This window comes from Crocodylus porosus, unplaced genomic scaffold (genome assembly GCF_001723895.1).
Source record: "Crocodylus porosus isolate Cpor-Errol unplaced genomic scaffold, CroPor_comp1, whole genome shotgun sequence".
NCBI classification, from domain to species: domain Eukaryota; kingdom Metazoa; phylum Chordata; order Crocodylia; family Crocodylidae; genus Crocodylus; species Crocodylus porosus.
The window spans coordinates 1,867,665-1,883,370 of NW_017728950.1; the positions used below are offsets into that span (position 1 = coordinate 1,867,665).

Sequence of the window (15,706 nt, forward strand, 5' to 3'; positions counted from 1 at the left end):
ATAACTGATTTACAGGAATGCCACTGGGAAGAGGCTGCCCCTGACCCTAAGCGCACAGCAGACAGCCCACATCTACCCCATGCACAAATCTGGGGGGGCAGGCACATGGACCCCTATACATCCCCTGGGGGGGTGTTCAGCTGTGGGGAGCCAACCCTCTTCCCATCCCTCTGCACCCCCTGGACAAGCCACCCGCAACTCCATCCCACTCCCTGACCTAGCCCCGGGGTCCCATTCACCACCCTGCCTGGGCAGCACCCCCGGCTCCAGCCCCACTTTCTCCTTCACTGTGAGGCAAACCCCACACCCTTTCCCCTTCACAGACTTACCTGCAGGGCACTGCTCTTCACGCTGTCAGCTGCATTCCTGGCCATGTGCATGCTGCAGCTGTGCTCATGCACACAATGTCCTGGGTTCCCAGCCAGAAGGCATGTTAATTTACCTCTACTTTACACCTATCTACTTCAAATTTCATCTGCCATTTAGTTGCCCATTTACTCAAGAGTGCCAGATCCTTCTGTTGTTCTTTGCAATTTGCCTTGGTCTTTACCACTTCGAATAATTTTGTGTCATCTGCAAATTTGGCCACCTTGCTACTTACCTTCTTTCCAAATCATTTATGAATATGTTAAACAGCACTAGCCCTGATACAGACCACTGAGAGACCCCACGGTTTACTTCTTTCCATCATGAAAACTATTTATAATCACTCTTTGTTTTCTATTTTTAAGCCAACTTCTAAGCCATGAATGGACCTGCCCTGTAATCCCATGTTTACCTAACTTCATTAAGAGCCTCTGATGGAGGAGCTTATCAAACGCTTTCTGGAAGTCCAGATATACTATGCCAAATGGATCACCCTGATCCACCTGCTCTTTGACTTCCTCAAAAAGTTCTAGTAGGTTAGTGAGGCATGATCTTTATTTGACAAACCCATGTTGTTTCTTCCCCTGCTAGTTATGTTCATCCATATGCTGAGCAATTCATTTTCTTATTATTGTTTCTACCAATTTTACAGGTAGAGGTTACACAACAGGCAGTTAAAGATCCAAAATTCCTTGCCACTATTATATTTATACTCCTGCAAACTTTCAAAGGCATGATGCATATATCCTCCTCATCCTCCAAAACCTCTTCCTACAGGTCCTGTCACCTTTTGAAAAAGCTTCTGCAAGAATCCAAAGCCTCCAATCTATAAATCATCTGGGTTTTCTTGAAAGCATCAAAATAAAGTCCAAATTCATCTTGGAAACAGAAAATTATCATTTTATTAGTAAACATCAAACAGCTTCATATATCCACTGTATGGAAGCTCAGCAGAGAGCAGCAGCAGCAGCAGCAATATAAGCTCTTACAGCCTGATCAAATGTCCACTGAAAGACTCCCACTGACTAGTGGATTTTGAATCAGGCCCTTATAAATTCTTCAGTCAGCACACTGGGCCAATATTACTTTGATGGACTTAAATCAGAGACTGATTTGGCCCAGAAACAAATTATGCAAAGCTAGGATTCTCCATTGCACAGATTCCAAAAGGATAACTTTGTTAGTAGCTCCTCCAGCTGTTCTTCAGATAACTTGTAAATGCATGCAGGACTACCTCTTGAAATCTCTCGCTGTGGAATATCCATAAGGGAATGAGCTGCAGGACGCAGGCCTTCAGAGCAGTTAAACAAAACAAAGAAAAACAATACAGAGACAAAAAAGATTATAGGATATATCAATTAAGTGTTAATGTAGGTAATAACAACTAGTATTGAAAGGATTTCTATTTTAATACTTTTGCAGTAAATACTTTTAATCTTTTTCCAGTTTTCAAATGGTGGAGTCTACTATCCTCTCAATACTTGTATCCAATTCTCACAATTGTTAATAGCTACTGTATATAGATATGTTCTCTACATTACATGATGGTTAACTGGTGCCACATATACGTGGTTTGATCAAAAAGTTCTAAGACTTGATGTTCGGGGTATTGTTCATCAGGAATTTGTACCGAGTGGTCAAACAATCAATCAGGCCTTTTATAAAGAGGTTTTGATTCGACTGAGGGATAAAGTTAGAAGAAACCGCCGCGAGCTGTGTGAAAACGATGGATGGTTTCTGCACCATGACAATGCTCCTTCATACACTGCTGTCTCCATTCAAGAATTTTTGGCTGAAAAAAACATTCCTGTGATACCACACCCTCCATTTTCACCTGACCTTGCCCCATGTGATTTTCTTCTGTTCCCAAAAATCAAAATGAAGCTGAAAGGAAGGAGATTTGATGACATTCCAACCATCCATAAGAACGTGGAAGTGGACCTCAAAAAAATCACAGTTGAAGACTTTCAGCATTGCTTCCAAAAGTGGCAGGAATGTTAGGACAAGTGCGTATCATCTGGGGGAGATTACGTTGAAGGGGACAGCTCATAAAAATGTTGTTTGTACACTATGCTTTAAAAAGGCTAAGTCTAAGAACTTTTTGATCACCCCTCGTACACATCAATAACCCATAGCTGGCATTAGGCTTAGACAACATTTCTCATTTGATCCAAAGTCTATTGAAATCAATGAGAAGACTTCTGTTGAGTTTAACAAGCCTCTGGAGTGCCCCTCATGATTATTAAAATCAATTACCAAGATTTCATGGGATAAACAACCAAATATCTCATCTCCAAAGGTGACATAATCCAGTGATTCTTTAACATATTCCTCCGCAGTCTTCATTATTATATTTGGTTTTTGGTATTTGGTCATTGGAGTAGACACACCATATGGAGTCACCACCTAAAACAGAAAATCATCATAACTTTCAGGGGTGTATCAACTACAAATATTTACATAATACTTTTCATTCTTTAGAATTCCATAGTACTGAACAAACTGTAGCCACCTGAAGTGAAATGGCAGCCATTTTTCAGGTAGAACAGGAAAAGGAAGCTTAGATATCACAGAGAGGAAAGGAAAAGGAAATTCTGACATGGGCATTGAAGCATCCAGAATTTCACATAGGACACCAAGCACCTTATGTCACTGGCCATCCTGTGCTGGATTTCAAGGATTCATGAAAGCAAAAGTAATTATGATAAGATAGATACTGTATTACCTGTATGATAATTCCCTTTTTCTTATACTCTGCTTGAAGTGCTTTGGAAAATGTGCATATATAAGCCTAGAATGATAAAATTAAATACATAATCATAAGATACTGAAATTTCCTGTAAACATGCAGACCCTCATCCCCATGCCCACATGCATGTACACAGACCCCTTATCAAATAAACTAAGTATCATCCAAAGACTTAGGCACAACTGATGTGCAAGACTAGAAGACAAGTTGATTAGTTCACACACTATTGAACTACAGAAAGGAGACCCGATGCTGACTCCGAAGGACTTGTTTACATTATAAAAATCTGTACCTATATTCCAGCACAAACCAGAAGTGAAGCAAATACTACTGAAGACAGGCCCTGAATATTTACCCTGCATCATGAAAAACATGGTTCATACGACAGTGGCAAAAATGCTGGAGCCTAGCTCCTACATTCCAAACCAGAATATAATGTATTCTTCTTTTGCTGATGCCATCCCGTATAATTTACAGAACAGTAAATTCACTTACTTGATTGAAGTTTCTTTTAATTGACTATAGTGAATGAACCGAGTACTGGGTAACATGTCCCCTGCAAAACACGCTAGGAAATATGGTCATCACACCAGATAACAAAGCTAACCTATTTAACAACTTCTTTGCCTCTATTTTCCTGAGCAGGGACTGGATCAGCCCCCCTACCAGGTCCCCCTTAGGCCCCAGGAGAGGCGCACCTAGGCCAAGGGTCAGTGAGGATCTAGTTAGGGAACTTCTGGAGGGACTGGATGTATTTAAATCAGCTGATCTGGACGATCTCCACCCCAGAGTGCTGAGGGAATTAGCTGAGGTCATTGCGGGACCCTGGCATGGCTTTACAAGCACTCGTGGTGCTCTGGTGTGGTGCCAGAAGACTGGAAGAGGGCCAATGGGTTCCCATCTTCAAAAAAGGGAGGAAGGAGGAACCAGGAAACTATAGGCTAGTTAGTCTTACCTTGATCCTGGGTAAGCTTTTTGAGAGAATTATCCTGGCACATGTCCACGAGGGGCCACCGGGGGAGACTATGCTTAGGGGCAACCAACATGGGTTCATTAGAGACAGGTCCTGCCAGACCAACCTGGTGGCCTTCTATGACCAGGTCACAAAATCCCTAGATGCAGGGGTAGCAGTGGACATAGTCTTTCTGGACTTCAGGAAGGCCTTTGACACTGTCTCTCACCCCATTCTCATTAAAAAACTGGGGGACTGTGGTGTTGATACCTACACAGTCAAATGGGTCACTAACTGGCTGGAGGGCTGCACCCAGAGAGTGGTGGTGGACGGGTCTTATTTGACCTGGAGGGTGGTGGGCAGTGGGGTCCCCCAGGGCTCGTTCCTTGGGCCCGCACTATTCACCATCTTCATCACTGACTTGGACGAGAGGGAAAAAAGCACCCTGTTCAAATTTGCTGAGGACACTAAGATGTGGGGGGATGTGGGCATGCTAGAAGGGAGGAATAGGCTGCAATCGGGCCTAGACAGGTTACAGGGGTGGGGTGCAGAGGCAGAAAAGGATCTTGGAGTCATCACTGACTCCAAGATGAACATGGGCCGGCAGTGTGGGGATGCAGTCAGGAAGGCCAACCGTACCTTGTCATGCATCCACAGATGCATCTCAAGCAGGTCCAGGGAGGCAATAGTCCTCCTCTATGCAGCAATGGTCAGGCCGCAGCTAGAGTACTGCGTCCAGTTCTGGGCGCTGCACTTCGGAAGGGATGTGGACAACATGGAGAAGGTCCAGAGGAGGCCACTTGCATGATCAGGGGGCAGCAGGGCAGGCCATATGAGGAGAGGCTACGGGACTTGAACCTGTTCAGCCTCCACAAGAGAAGGCTGAGGGGGGACCTAGTGGCCTGTTACAAACTAGTCAGAGGGGACCAGCAGGCATTGGGGGAGTCCCTGTTTCCCCAAGCACTACCAGGAGTGACTAGAAATAACGGTCACAAGCTGGCAGAGGGTAGATTTAGGCAAGATATCAGGAGGCACTACTTCACAGTCAGGGCGGCTAGGATCTGGAACCAATTTCCAAGCGAAGTGGTGCTGGCTCCTACCCTGGGGGTCTTTAAGAGGAGGCTAGATGTACACGTTGCTGGGGTCATTTGACCCCAGTACTTTTTCCTGCCATGGCAGGGGGTCAGACTTGATGATCTGCTCAGGTCCCTTCCAACCCTACAAACTATGAAACCCTGAAGCTGGTCTGGAACATGCACATATTTTTTTGCCATTGTTCAAGAGCCTTCTGCATCATCAAAACAATTAAAAGCCACAAGTCGGGCTCCGTATACTTACTGGTTTATAAATATTGAGATTTTAAAAAACCCCATAATTTGACAGTGTTTTGTTGTCTTCTGGTGTTTTAGACTTTAGGATTCATGCTCTCAAACATTTGTCCACAACATAAAGGTTAGAAATATACTATTTTTGAAGTGAAGGCTGAATTTCTTACATAATCATGATTTCATGCAATTATGTGAATTTTAAGAAAAATTGCAAGACTTAGCCACATTGAATGTTTCATCAGGAAGTAGCTGCATAATAACAATACTGAAGATAAATCTCATGGTAATTTCTAGCCAGTTCTCAGACAGGTCTTATTGTTTTATACATCAGTATTTTCACACCAGAATCTAAAGATATAAAGAACCACAAGTGGAAAGCTCCTTTCTTTAATATGGGATTAATTTTATAGTATTAGACAATTAATCATTTGCACAGTTCTTTTTAGTCCATTATGTCAATTCAATCCAAAAAGATGGAAGCAAAGCTCATGCAGTGCCTATCCCCTATGAGAAACAAAACAAAGCAATAGAATAGTTAGTTGGCTGAATGTGCTCTGTCAGGCCACAGAGAATAAAAGCTGTATTTTGCATTTGATTCTTAGATGAAGCTGCTACATAAGCTCTCTAAGAAAAAGAATGAAACAGAAGACAAAAGAGCTATTTGCCAGGACCTTAAATTTGAGTCTTTTCTCATATTCATAGACCCAAGTTACATGTATGGATTTGAATGTGGCATCTAGACTTAAAGGTACACAAGGTTCAAGTATTTCAACCTAGTTTGATATCATCCCTAATCATGGATGTGCGCAGGGGGGAAAGGGGGCTGAGTCCCTTCTGCCTTGCACTTTGTATAGCATGTCATTCCAACACAGCTGGAATTAAAAGTGAGAATAAAATACTATTGAACCAGTATTCTCCACTTAGTTACACCACCTTAGTTACTTTGCACATGGAAATAACTATACAAATAAGATGCATCTACATGAGATGTTACTGTGGAGCTGCCTAATTAGCTCTCCAGTAAATATCTCAGCATCTACACATTCACTCTTATTAGGGTGCACTAAACTAATAAACTCTGGAGCAAGCAAAACAACTCTGGAGTTTTTCATGTGCAGCAATGCACATGTAGACACTGCCTGGCTGCCTGGGGCATGAGGTTGCTTCAGTGCAGGGGCTATCTACTGGCTAACCCTGCAATGAGGCACCCTCATGCCCCAGCCAGCTCCTCCACAGCACACTAAGCCCGGTTGGAGCAGCCCCGGGCTGCTGTAGCCAGGGTTGCTCTGACTAGGTTCAATGTGATATGCACGATAAACTCTGGAGCAATATTTGCCAGAGTTTTTTTGCTTCTGGGCCCACATTCAAAAGGCACACCCAAGAGCAAAATACTCCAAAGTAGTAAGCTCCAGCGTTTACTTGAGCACATTAATTGCACATGTAGATGTGCCCATAGAAAGGAAGAATGATCTAATGATTAAAGGAATCCAGAGATCTGGGTTTCAGTCCCTGCTATACCGTAGGGTTTTCAATGTGACTTTAGGCAAGTCTCACTGCCTCATTTCTCCATTGGTAAAAACAAGAATAATAGCACTTCTCCATCTCAAATTAAAGACTGTTTGACACAGATACTGTAGTGATGGGGGACCTGCAAGTATCAGAGACAGAGAGACTCAGTAGATAACTGATAACTTTTATACAACCAAGCTTTTTCAAACATCAAAAAATATTTGGTTTGAACCTGATTCAATTTTTTACTAGAGCTATGAGAAACTTAGGTAAATAGAAGAGAAACCAGAGGCTTTCGTTTTTGTTACACAGCTGAGGACTATGTTTGTTTAAGGATTGTCTGGGTTTTGAGTGCGCTCAGATGGAATTTCAAGCAAACCTAAGCTGTGCGGTTTTGAGTGGAAATAACCAAAACTTTAGTTTGCTGGTTTCACTTAAAGATTTGAGGAATTTTTAACTCACCTTAATATCTCAAAGTGGAACAGCAGATGGGTTGAACTCAGGCAAAACATCAGCCATCTCTTCAATACACAAAAGCTTCATGCTCAGATCAGCAAATAGATTCTGTATAGCTTCTGGTTATAAATCAGTTAGCTCATCCCTACAGAAGTCATCATTGCCTGTTCTTTTATTTAGTTCAGGGGAATTCTGTGAATATTGTAGTTGTGTTATTTAAATATGTAAGTGAAATATTCCAACTTTATGAGCCTGTTCCTCAGCTGCTGTGAATTTATGGTGCACCGTAGGTTCCTGAATCTCGGTAGGTGCATCTACATGTGAAATTAAGGCTGAGAAATAAACTCTGGTGCAGTTTGTGCTGGAGTCAACTGTTCCCAGGCACAGAATCTACATGTGCACCCAAAACAGAAGCACTTTGAGCCTGGGTGGAATAGCCCTGGGCTAGCAGAGGAACCTGGGGGTCAGCCCCAGGCTCTGGGTGGTGGCAACAGGTGGCATTGGGGCTGGCTGGGGCACGAGGATGCTAAAGTGCGCACCTAGGTAGCAGGCAACCTCTGCACTTTTACCACCCTCGTGCCCCAGCCAGCCCCTGTCACCACCTACACGTTTCAGCTCACAGAATTATTTCACCATAGGGTAGTGCTGTCCCTGACAGTACTGTCATATGGTGGAGTTAATTAATTACTGCATCCTAATATACTGCATCCATTTGTAGACTGACACTTTACTGTGAAGCTAAAATGTGAAATCCGTAGTAGTGAAATCTGCAGTAAAGAGTACCTGTAGATGCACCCGGCGAGGGTAAAACTGTTTCTTTATTGACTTCAAGGAAACTACCTGAGGTTGCAAACAGATATACCAATTTTATCAACACCAAAGAATGGCCATACAGGCTGTTGCAATGCACCTGTGATCTCTATATGATTCTGTAACAATACAAGTATAGTAAAACTGTTCCAACTTCAAGCCCTCTTCATTCAGGGTCAAAGGTAGGGTGAACTAGCTAACTTACATTGTTACAGAATCCTGAGCAGCAGCTCCCTCCTCCCCTTGTAAAGCAGGTTTGTCCATATCTTGAAATACCCAAGTAGAAGACCTAGTCTTATAATAGCACATATTGTGTTTTGGGTGACTATTGTATCAACATTTATTTATGAAGCAATTGGAAAAAACTTACTTTAGAAGCTGAATACAAAGTATACAATGGACAAGGAAAGGTGCCCAAACCAGAAGAAAGGTTCAGAATAAGTCCTTTTTGTCTGAAATTCAAGTTATATTTAGTTACATTTAATTTACCTTTTACTATATCACAGCAGTACCTGGCTACTGCATAAAATGAAATTTTCCTTCTAGACATCAAAACTCCTTTATAGAAACAAAACGGGTCACATTCTCACAGAATATGTCTTTAGAGCTCACTTAAGATAATAAAATATAAAATGGCAGAAATAACTTCCTAAGTGCAATTTAATTAGTACAGCTGGAACACGCTGGTATATATCTCGCTGAGCTGAAACAGTTGATATTTGAAAACTTCATAGAAAATATTTTAGTCTCATATTTGATCATCACTCTTTTCTGATTATCAACACATGCTTCCTGCTTATTGCATTTGTGCCTCAAGTGTCAGTCAACACGGTAAAAGGCAGCTCAGAGCAGTAAAAAACAGCTTTATTTCAGAAATAACTACTTAAAGTTAGAAATTTAACTGTATTGGTGCCAAGAACAAAAATGTTTTCTGTGCCCTAGAATATTGTATTGCCTATGTTTTCTCCAGATCTTGAGACCTTACATATGTGAGTAACAGTCTTTCAATCCTATGTCTTAAAGACACATTCACTTGAAACCATTCAGAAAAATTAATTCATCTTTCCTTTTTAAAAATAATTCTTATAATATGTGCCCATGGCAGAAGCGGTAACAAAAACTAATGACATCAAGTAGCATCATGCCAGGAAGTAGAATAGTTATTGTTGAACTAATTGGAGATGGCAAGTTCTTGCTACAACTGAAACCAACGGAAATTTTAAGGGAAAAAAACAGAGTTTACCTTGGCTCCATTTGCTTCAAAATTATCCTTGTCATCTAAAAGAAATAAATGAGTTAAGAGTTAAACACATTCTCCTCTTTCTCTCCCCAAATTCCTGTCCTTCTTCCCAAGTTTCTTTCTCTTTTTTCTTTTTCTTTTTATAATTTTTGCAGACAAAATACATTATATAAATATATCAATAAGTAATTCTTGAAAGCATGGGGCCTTAGTCATATGGATAAGAATTAAGAAGCTAAAAAACTGGCACCTTGAAATTTCTATAGTCATTAGAAATGTTATGAACACAAATTAGAGCACGCCAATAAATTGAACTGTTATCAATAGGTTTCAGGAGTCAGTCTGATAAGTAATTAAAAATTCTTAAATTTAACTAACCTGAATAACTTGGGTCTGCAATACTGAGTCAGAAATCTAAGGAGTGTCTAAATTCATGCTACATCATCATTTTTCAACAAGAATCAGAAATTGCAGATACATGACAAGAAAAGGGAAAAGGTTATCAACTCTTTCAAACATAAAAAAAGCTTGAGAGTGATTTTGGATCTTAATTATTGAGTCACATACCCCTATCATGTGACCCTGTTTTATCAATACACTTAATCACATGCTTGACACTGGGCATGTGCCTGAATCCCTTGCAACTCAACTAGGTAAGTCTTTGTAGATGAAGAGCCTTAATAGAGAATAGACAAAGAAAGGGAAAGGAAACAATGAAAAGTAGAGCAAATAAATGGTGAAGATAAACATGCCCATATGTTCCATGCTATACTTTCAGTAGAGTGAAGGAGTTGGGAATGTGATGGCTGATATTTATAGAAATCATAGAAAATTAGGGTTGGATGGGACCTCGGAGGTCATCTAGTCCAACCCCCTGCTCAAAGCAGAACCATCTCCAACCATATAATTCCAACCAAGGCTTTGTCTAGCCTGGTCTTAAAAACCTCCAAGGATGGAGATTCTACGACATCTCTGGGTAACCTGCTCCAGTACTTAATTACCCTCCTACTGAGAATGTTTTTCATAATATCTAACCTAAACTTCCATGGGTGCTACTTGAGACCATTGGTCCTTGTTCTGTCATCTGCCACCACTGAGAACAGTCTAACCCATCATCTTTGAAACCACCACCCTTCAGGTTGTTATTAAATCCCCCCTCAGTCTTCTCTTCTCCAAACAAAATAAGCCCAGTCCCCTCAGCATATCCTCATAAGTCATATGTCCCAGGACCCTAACCATATGCTTTATGTTCAGAATGGTCTTTAAAAAACAGAGGATGAAAGTATGTCAAGTCAGACTGGTAAGGGAGGAGTTACCAAGCACCATGGACAAAACAGATAAAGGTCTAGAAGTGAGAGTGGCTGTAAGATTTCAATAAATTTATCTTAAAGCTTCACTGAAGCAAAGATGGTAAGAGAAAGAAGCAAGAATAAAGAGGAAAGGAGATGCTACATGAGAAATTCTGCCCTTATTCAAGTCAATGGCAAAAAGCTGATTAACTTCAATGGGACCAGAATTTCATGCTAGGATAAGAATTTGGAGAGACAAAAGGCCAGGAGCTTATATCCGATCAAGACAGAAGACAAGCCAAAGGAAACATTTGAAAAGGGGTTGGACATAGAGAAGTGGGCAAGGATCACAATTTTTTTATCAGCTTTTGTTTAGACCAGGGGTGTCAAACATAGAGCCCATGGGCCAGATCTGGCCCACAGCTTTGCTGTGCCGGAGCCTTCCTGAGGCCTGGGCAAGACCCGTGGCACTGGAGCCCCAGCAGCACTACAGTTTGTCCCTACAGCCGCAGCCAAGCACTTGGGCAAAAGCTGCAGTCGAGAGCCCCAGCAGCACCAGAGGAAGAAGCCTGGCACTGTGACTTGTTCCTGTGGCGGTAGCCAGGCATCCAGGATGCTGGGCCTCTTACCTCCGAAACCAGCCAGAGTGGGTACCGTGTGTGCTGGAACTAACATGGGGGAGGTCCCTGGGCCCAATACATCTGGCCAGCCCTGCAACATTCATCTGGCCTGTGGGATGAGGTGAGTTTGACACTCCTGGTTTAGACTACTATGGGGGAAGTGGATCTGTGAGATGCCAGGAAGAAGACTGTAGTAGCCGGGTGGAAAAATCATCAGGGCTTTGAAAGATGGGAGGGTGGAGCAAGGTGGAGGGGTGGAGAGTGGCTACTGGATGAGAATTTTTGTAGAAAGAAATAAAAAGAGACCGTGTAAACCATACTCAGATTTTCATAACGTGCTTGTTCTTTGTATTGAGTGCATGTATTTATGGTACAGATGAATATGCAAGCTTGTCTGTTCTGTTGAACTGACTTACAGTAACCAGGCTTTCAACAAAAGAAATCCTTTTTTAAAAAATGTTTATTTTATTTTGATTAAACAATTGCTTGAGGATTTATTCTTCTTTAAAATATGTAATATTTATCTAAGCTGACACTGCTTATTTTGACTAATCCTATTCCAACATGCTTGAACCCAGCTTTCCCTTCCTCCCCCTCCCCCTCTTCATGTAGAATTGTTTTTGGGTACATGCTTTTGCTGCATTTTAGACTCCAGATATCCTCCAACAAAAATATTCCTTGGTAAATAAAACAATTCTTAGAGGAGAAGAAGAGGTTTGGTCTAATGTGCTGGAGAAAGTACATGGTGTCATCAACCAGCAGTCTAAATTTGGGAGGTAGGTGCTTAGATAAGGTGAAGAGACTTTTAACAATTGAAGTGAGAGGATGTTGATAAACACCTCTCCCAATATGTTCAAAATTATATTAGTTAAGGTTGAGGTGAACTGTGAAGTGTTAGGCTGTAGCTCAGTTTAATATGCTGCTCCAAGAAGCAGAACAAAATGAAATCTTAATCCGATTTAGACAGGTGGTGAAATACTGCCTGACTTCAAGTAGATAATCAGAATTAGAGCTGGCAGAGAATGCCAGTTCTGTCTTGTGACAACTGGTTCAAGAATTATGACAAAGCATTTGGCTTCCTATCTCTCCCTCCCTTTCTTGTACATCCTAGGTCTGAGAAACTCTCTCATAAAAGAGTTCGTTGGAATTAAGAAGTTTTCAGTTGGACATAAAAAAAAAATTATCACAAAGATTTCAAATAGCTCTTATCAAAATAGTTCACAGGTAGTAAAATTTGGTATGTTGATTAAATCCCTGAAGTAATACTGCCCTTCCTGCTAAGGATCAGCAAATAGGGGTAAACAAATCAAAATGAAGGTAGGTAGGAATGGGTTCATGTCTTTTTCGGTTATTGTCTTTTTCAGAAATATATTCTTTGCCTTGCATGTTAAAAATGCATGCATCACATACCTTGGTAACAGAGATAATGTTGCAGTTGATGAGGTTCTATTGGAAACAAAGAAAAATGCAAGGATGAATTTTGAGGCGTTCCAAAGCTGGTATTGATAATATAAAAAGATTCATTTTGAAAAGACTTCTTAAAGTGACTTTTGCACTATACCTTATTTATCATACTTTCATAGGAGCTGCACATACATATTTAGGAGCACAAATGCATACAAGCTTTTTTGCTCGTTTAATTTAAACATGGCCTTCAAAAAGCATGGTTATGATTGTGCAGACATAATTTTTCCAAGTCTTTGCAGATACCAACACTGGGATGCTGGGCAAACAAACTGTATCTGTGCAATCAAATTAAGTAGATAGACACAGAAAGTAAAGTGTAATGTTTGAGTACCAGGCAGAACCTTTTTTAAAAATGTGGCCCTCAATGATCCAGGTTATGATTTACTTTATAGCCAGCCAGGTGCATATTTAAGTGGGGGTGAGGAAAAAGTGGTCTAGGTAGAAACTACTTCTAACATTGCTTATGTGGGTTTAATATAATAGCATCAATGTGGCAAGGTGAAGAGAAATTCAAGAAGTTTGACTGCATAAACTGTACCAGGTATTTATTCTCTAAAACTATCCTTCTTTAAAACCTAGTGATATTCACCAACAAAGCCAACAGAAAGTTTTCCATTTATAGAAGCAACAGCAACTTCAAAGCAGCAACATTAATTTAGACATTATTAGTATTACTACTACTACTATTATTATTCCACATTTATATTGTAGAAACACTTTAAAAGCCATGACCAGGCTGGGCATCAATATGCCTAGTGATGTGAAAACATTTCATGACTAAGAGTCCTAGATGCTACTGATTCTTCACCATTGTGCCCTGAGTCAGCCACTCTCCCGGTCAATCATTAAGCCCTTTAGTCAATATTGCTTAATTCTAAACATTGTTCTTCTCTCACCAGCCCCTTTGAAAAGTCCATTAGGGCCCAGCTCTTCTCCCACTACACTGAATGACTTACTTCCGTTGACTACTATGATTGGAGCAGGGTCTCTCCTTTAGTAAATGGAACTACAGGGCCTAATTGTTACATTGCAAGAAGAATACCACAGAGTAATCCTACCTCAGCTATGTCTGGTCCATTAAGGAATCGGCATGGAACAGGATTATGAAGCATTCCAACATTGTTAACTAATCAAAGGAAACATAATAATAAGAACCATATCAGGATGAAGTGCATAATTTAGCCAGTTAAACAAACGGTTTCTCTTGAAGTTTTAGAAGCTTTTAAATGCTATGTGAGAAGAAATGCCGTTTTAGCGTCTGATCTTGTTCTCATTGAAGCTATCAAGCTTGACTTCAGTGGAAGTAAAACAGGCTATTACAGGGTTTTTTATTTTTTTAAAGGATGCTTAAAAAAAAAAGAAAGATTATTTTTTATTGTTCCTATTCATCTTCCATCAGCAAGCCTGAACCAAAGGCTCATTTCAATGAGTTTTCAGGTTGAATACAAGAATTCCACGCAGATCTAACACAATCATTAGTGAAAATGAATTAACTGATGCTAAACAGTCATCACAGAATATGGATAGCAGGTCTCCTTGGTTAGTAAAGGAAATTGCTGTACACTGCTAGGGAAACAGGCAACCCTGTGTCTTTACGCACCTTATAAACCTGTTTATAATATCTCAAAACATTGTGTTAAACCGTTGCTCACGTTAAATTAACAAAGTCTGCATGTTAAGAAATGTATTATTCTTTGTGAAATTTACACCAGGTTAAAAAATAAGTGACACCAAATTGTAGCTGCATAATAAATTCCAACCGCCTAACATGTTATATAAATAAGAATAATGCATTTTTCAAGATACTCTTCAGTGAATGGGCCTAATTAACTTACCCAAAATTCCAATTTCCAAGCCTTGAAGACTTTCTTCAATAGCCTCATACACACAATCTTTTGTAAAGTCAGCTTGTATGACCTTCACCTTTCTACCTGTGGCCTGCTCTGTAGTTAACAACAACAAAAAAGCATATTTATACAAAGAGAGAATTCTCACCGAGAGCAACGAGCCGCAGAACTTCATGCTCAATCTAACTACTGCTCTCAGAATTGCATGAAACACCTAATCTCTTTCTTTTTAAGAGTGATCAAAAGACACTTGCTGTAATATGCTGTTGTTTGGGAAAATGACTTTGAAACCACAGTCAATTTCTTCTCTGAAATCAATGAATGCTGTGCCTAAATCTCCAAACAAAACTTGGCTCCCAAACTAATACTACCCCAAAATATGTCTAATCCCTTTTTTCCTAAATTATTTTAGTGTTTATAAAATAGCTGCAATTTATTATAAAAAAAATTCTAACAAGCAGCACTAGTTACCCATTTTGTGGGGCTGGTTATGAAATACAATTTCCCTTCTCAAATATAACGTGCTTTTGTTCATATAGTTATCTCTTTATAAAATGGGCCTGCCAAGGACTTTTTGAAGAATTAATGAAGAAATTCGAGGAGGGAAGGGAAATTGAGGTATCTATAATCTACACAACATCATTTCATAGAATCATAGAATCACAGAAGTAGGGTGGGAAGGGACCTTATAGATCTTCAAGTCCGACCCCCTGCCAGGGCAGCAGAAAAAAAACTGGGCTCAAATGATCCCAGCTAGGTAGTCATCAAGCCTCCTCTTAAAGACCCCCAGGGTAGGAGCCAACACTACTTCCCTTGGAAGTTGGGTCCAGCTCCTAGCCGCCCTGTGAAGTAGTTCTTACGGATGTCTAATCTAAACCTACTCTCCAACAACTTGTGGCCGTTATTCCTTGTTATGTCAGGAGGCGCTAGGGGAAACAAGGTCTCTCCCAAACCCTTCTGGTCCCCCCAGTGAGTTTATAGATGGTCACCAGGTCCCCCCTCAGCCTTCTCTTGTGAAGGCTGAACAGGTTCAGGTCCCGCAGTCTCTCATTGTAGGGTCTCCCCTGTAGTCC

The 15,706-nt window shown here is 40.7% G+C and overlaps 1 protein-coding gene across 2 annotated transcripts in view; it reads right to left on the bottom strand.

Annotated features, from left to right (window-relative positions):
• Positions 1–1,260: 1,260 nt before the first annotated feature.
• Positions 1,261–15,706, bottom strand: part of HSD17B3 (hydroxysteroid 17-beta dehydrogenase 3) — a 31,266-nt gene continuing 16,820 nt past the window's right edge. For both annotated transcript variants that reach the window (XM_019555421.1, XM_019555420.1), the window contains exons 4-11: positions 14,622–14,729; positions 13,845–13,912; positions 12,730–12,765; positions 9,414–9,448; positions 8,541–8,622; positions 3,092–3,157; positions 2,623–2,772; positions 1,261–1,657 (exon numbers count right to left, since the gene is read on the bottom strand). In XM_019555421.1, coding sequence (XP_019410966.1) covers positions 1,547–1,657; positions 2,623–2,772; positions 3,092–3,157; positions 8,541–8,622; positions 9,414–9,448; positions 12,730–12,765; positions 13,845–13,912; positions 14,622–14,729 — 656 coding nt within the window. In that variant the 3' untranslated portion in view covers positions 1,261–1,546. The remainder of the gene's footprint in view (positions 1,658–2,622; positions 2,773–3,091; positions 3,158–8,540; positions 8,623–9,413; positions 9,449–12,729; positions 12,766–13,844; positions 13,913–14,621; positions 14,730–15,706) is intronic.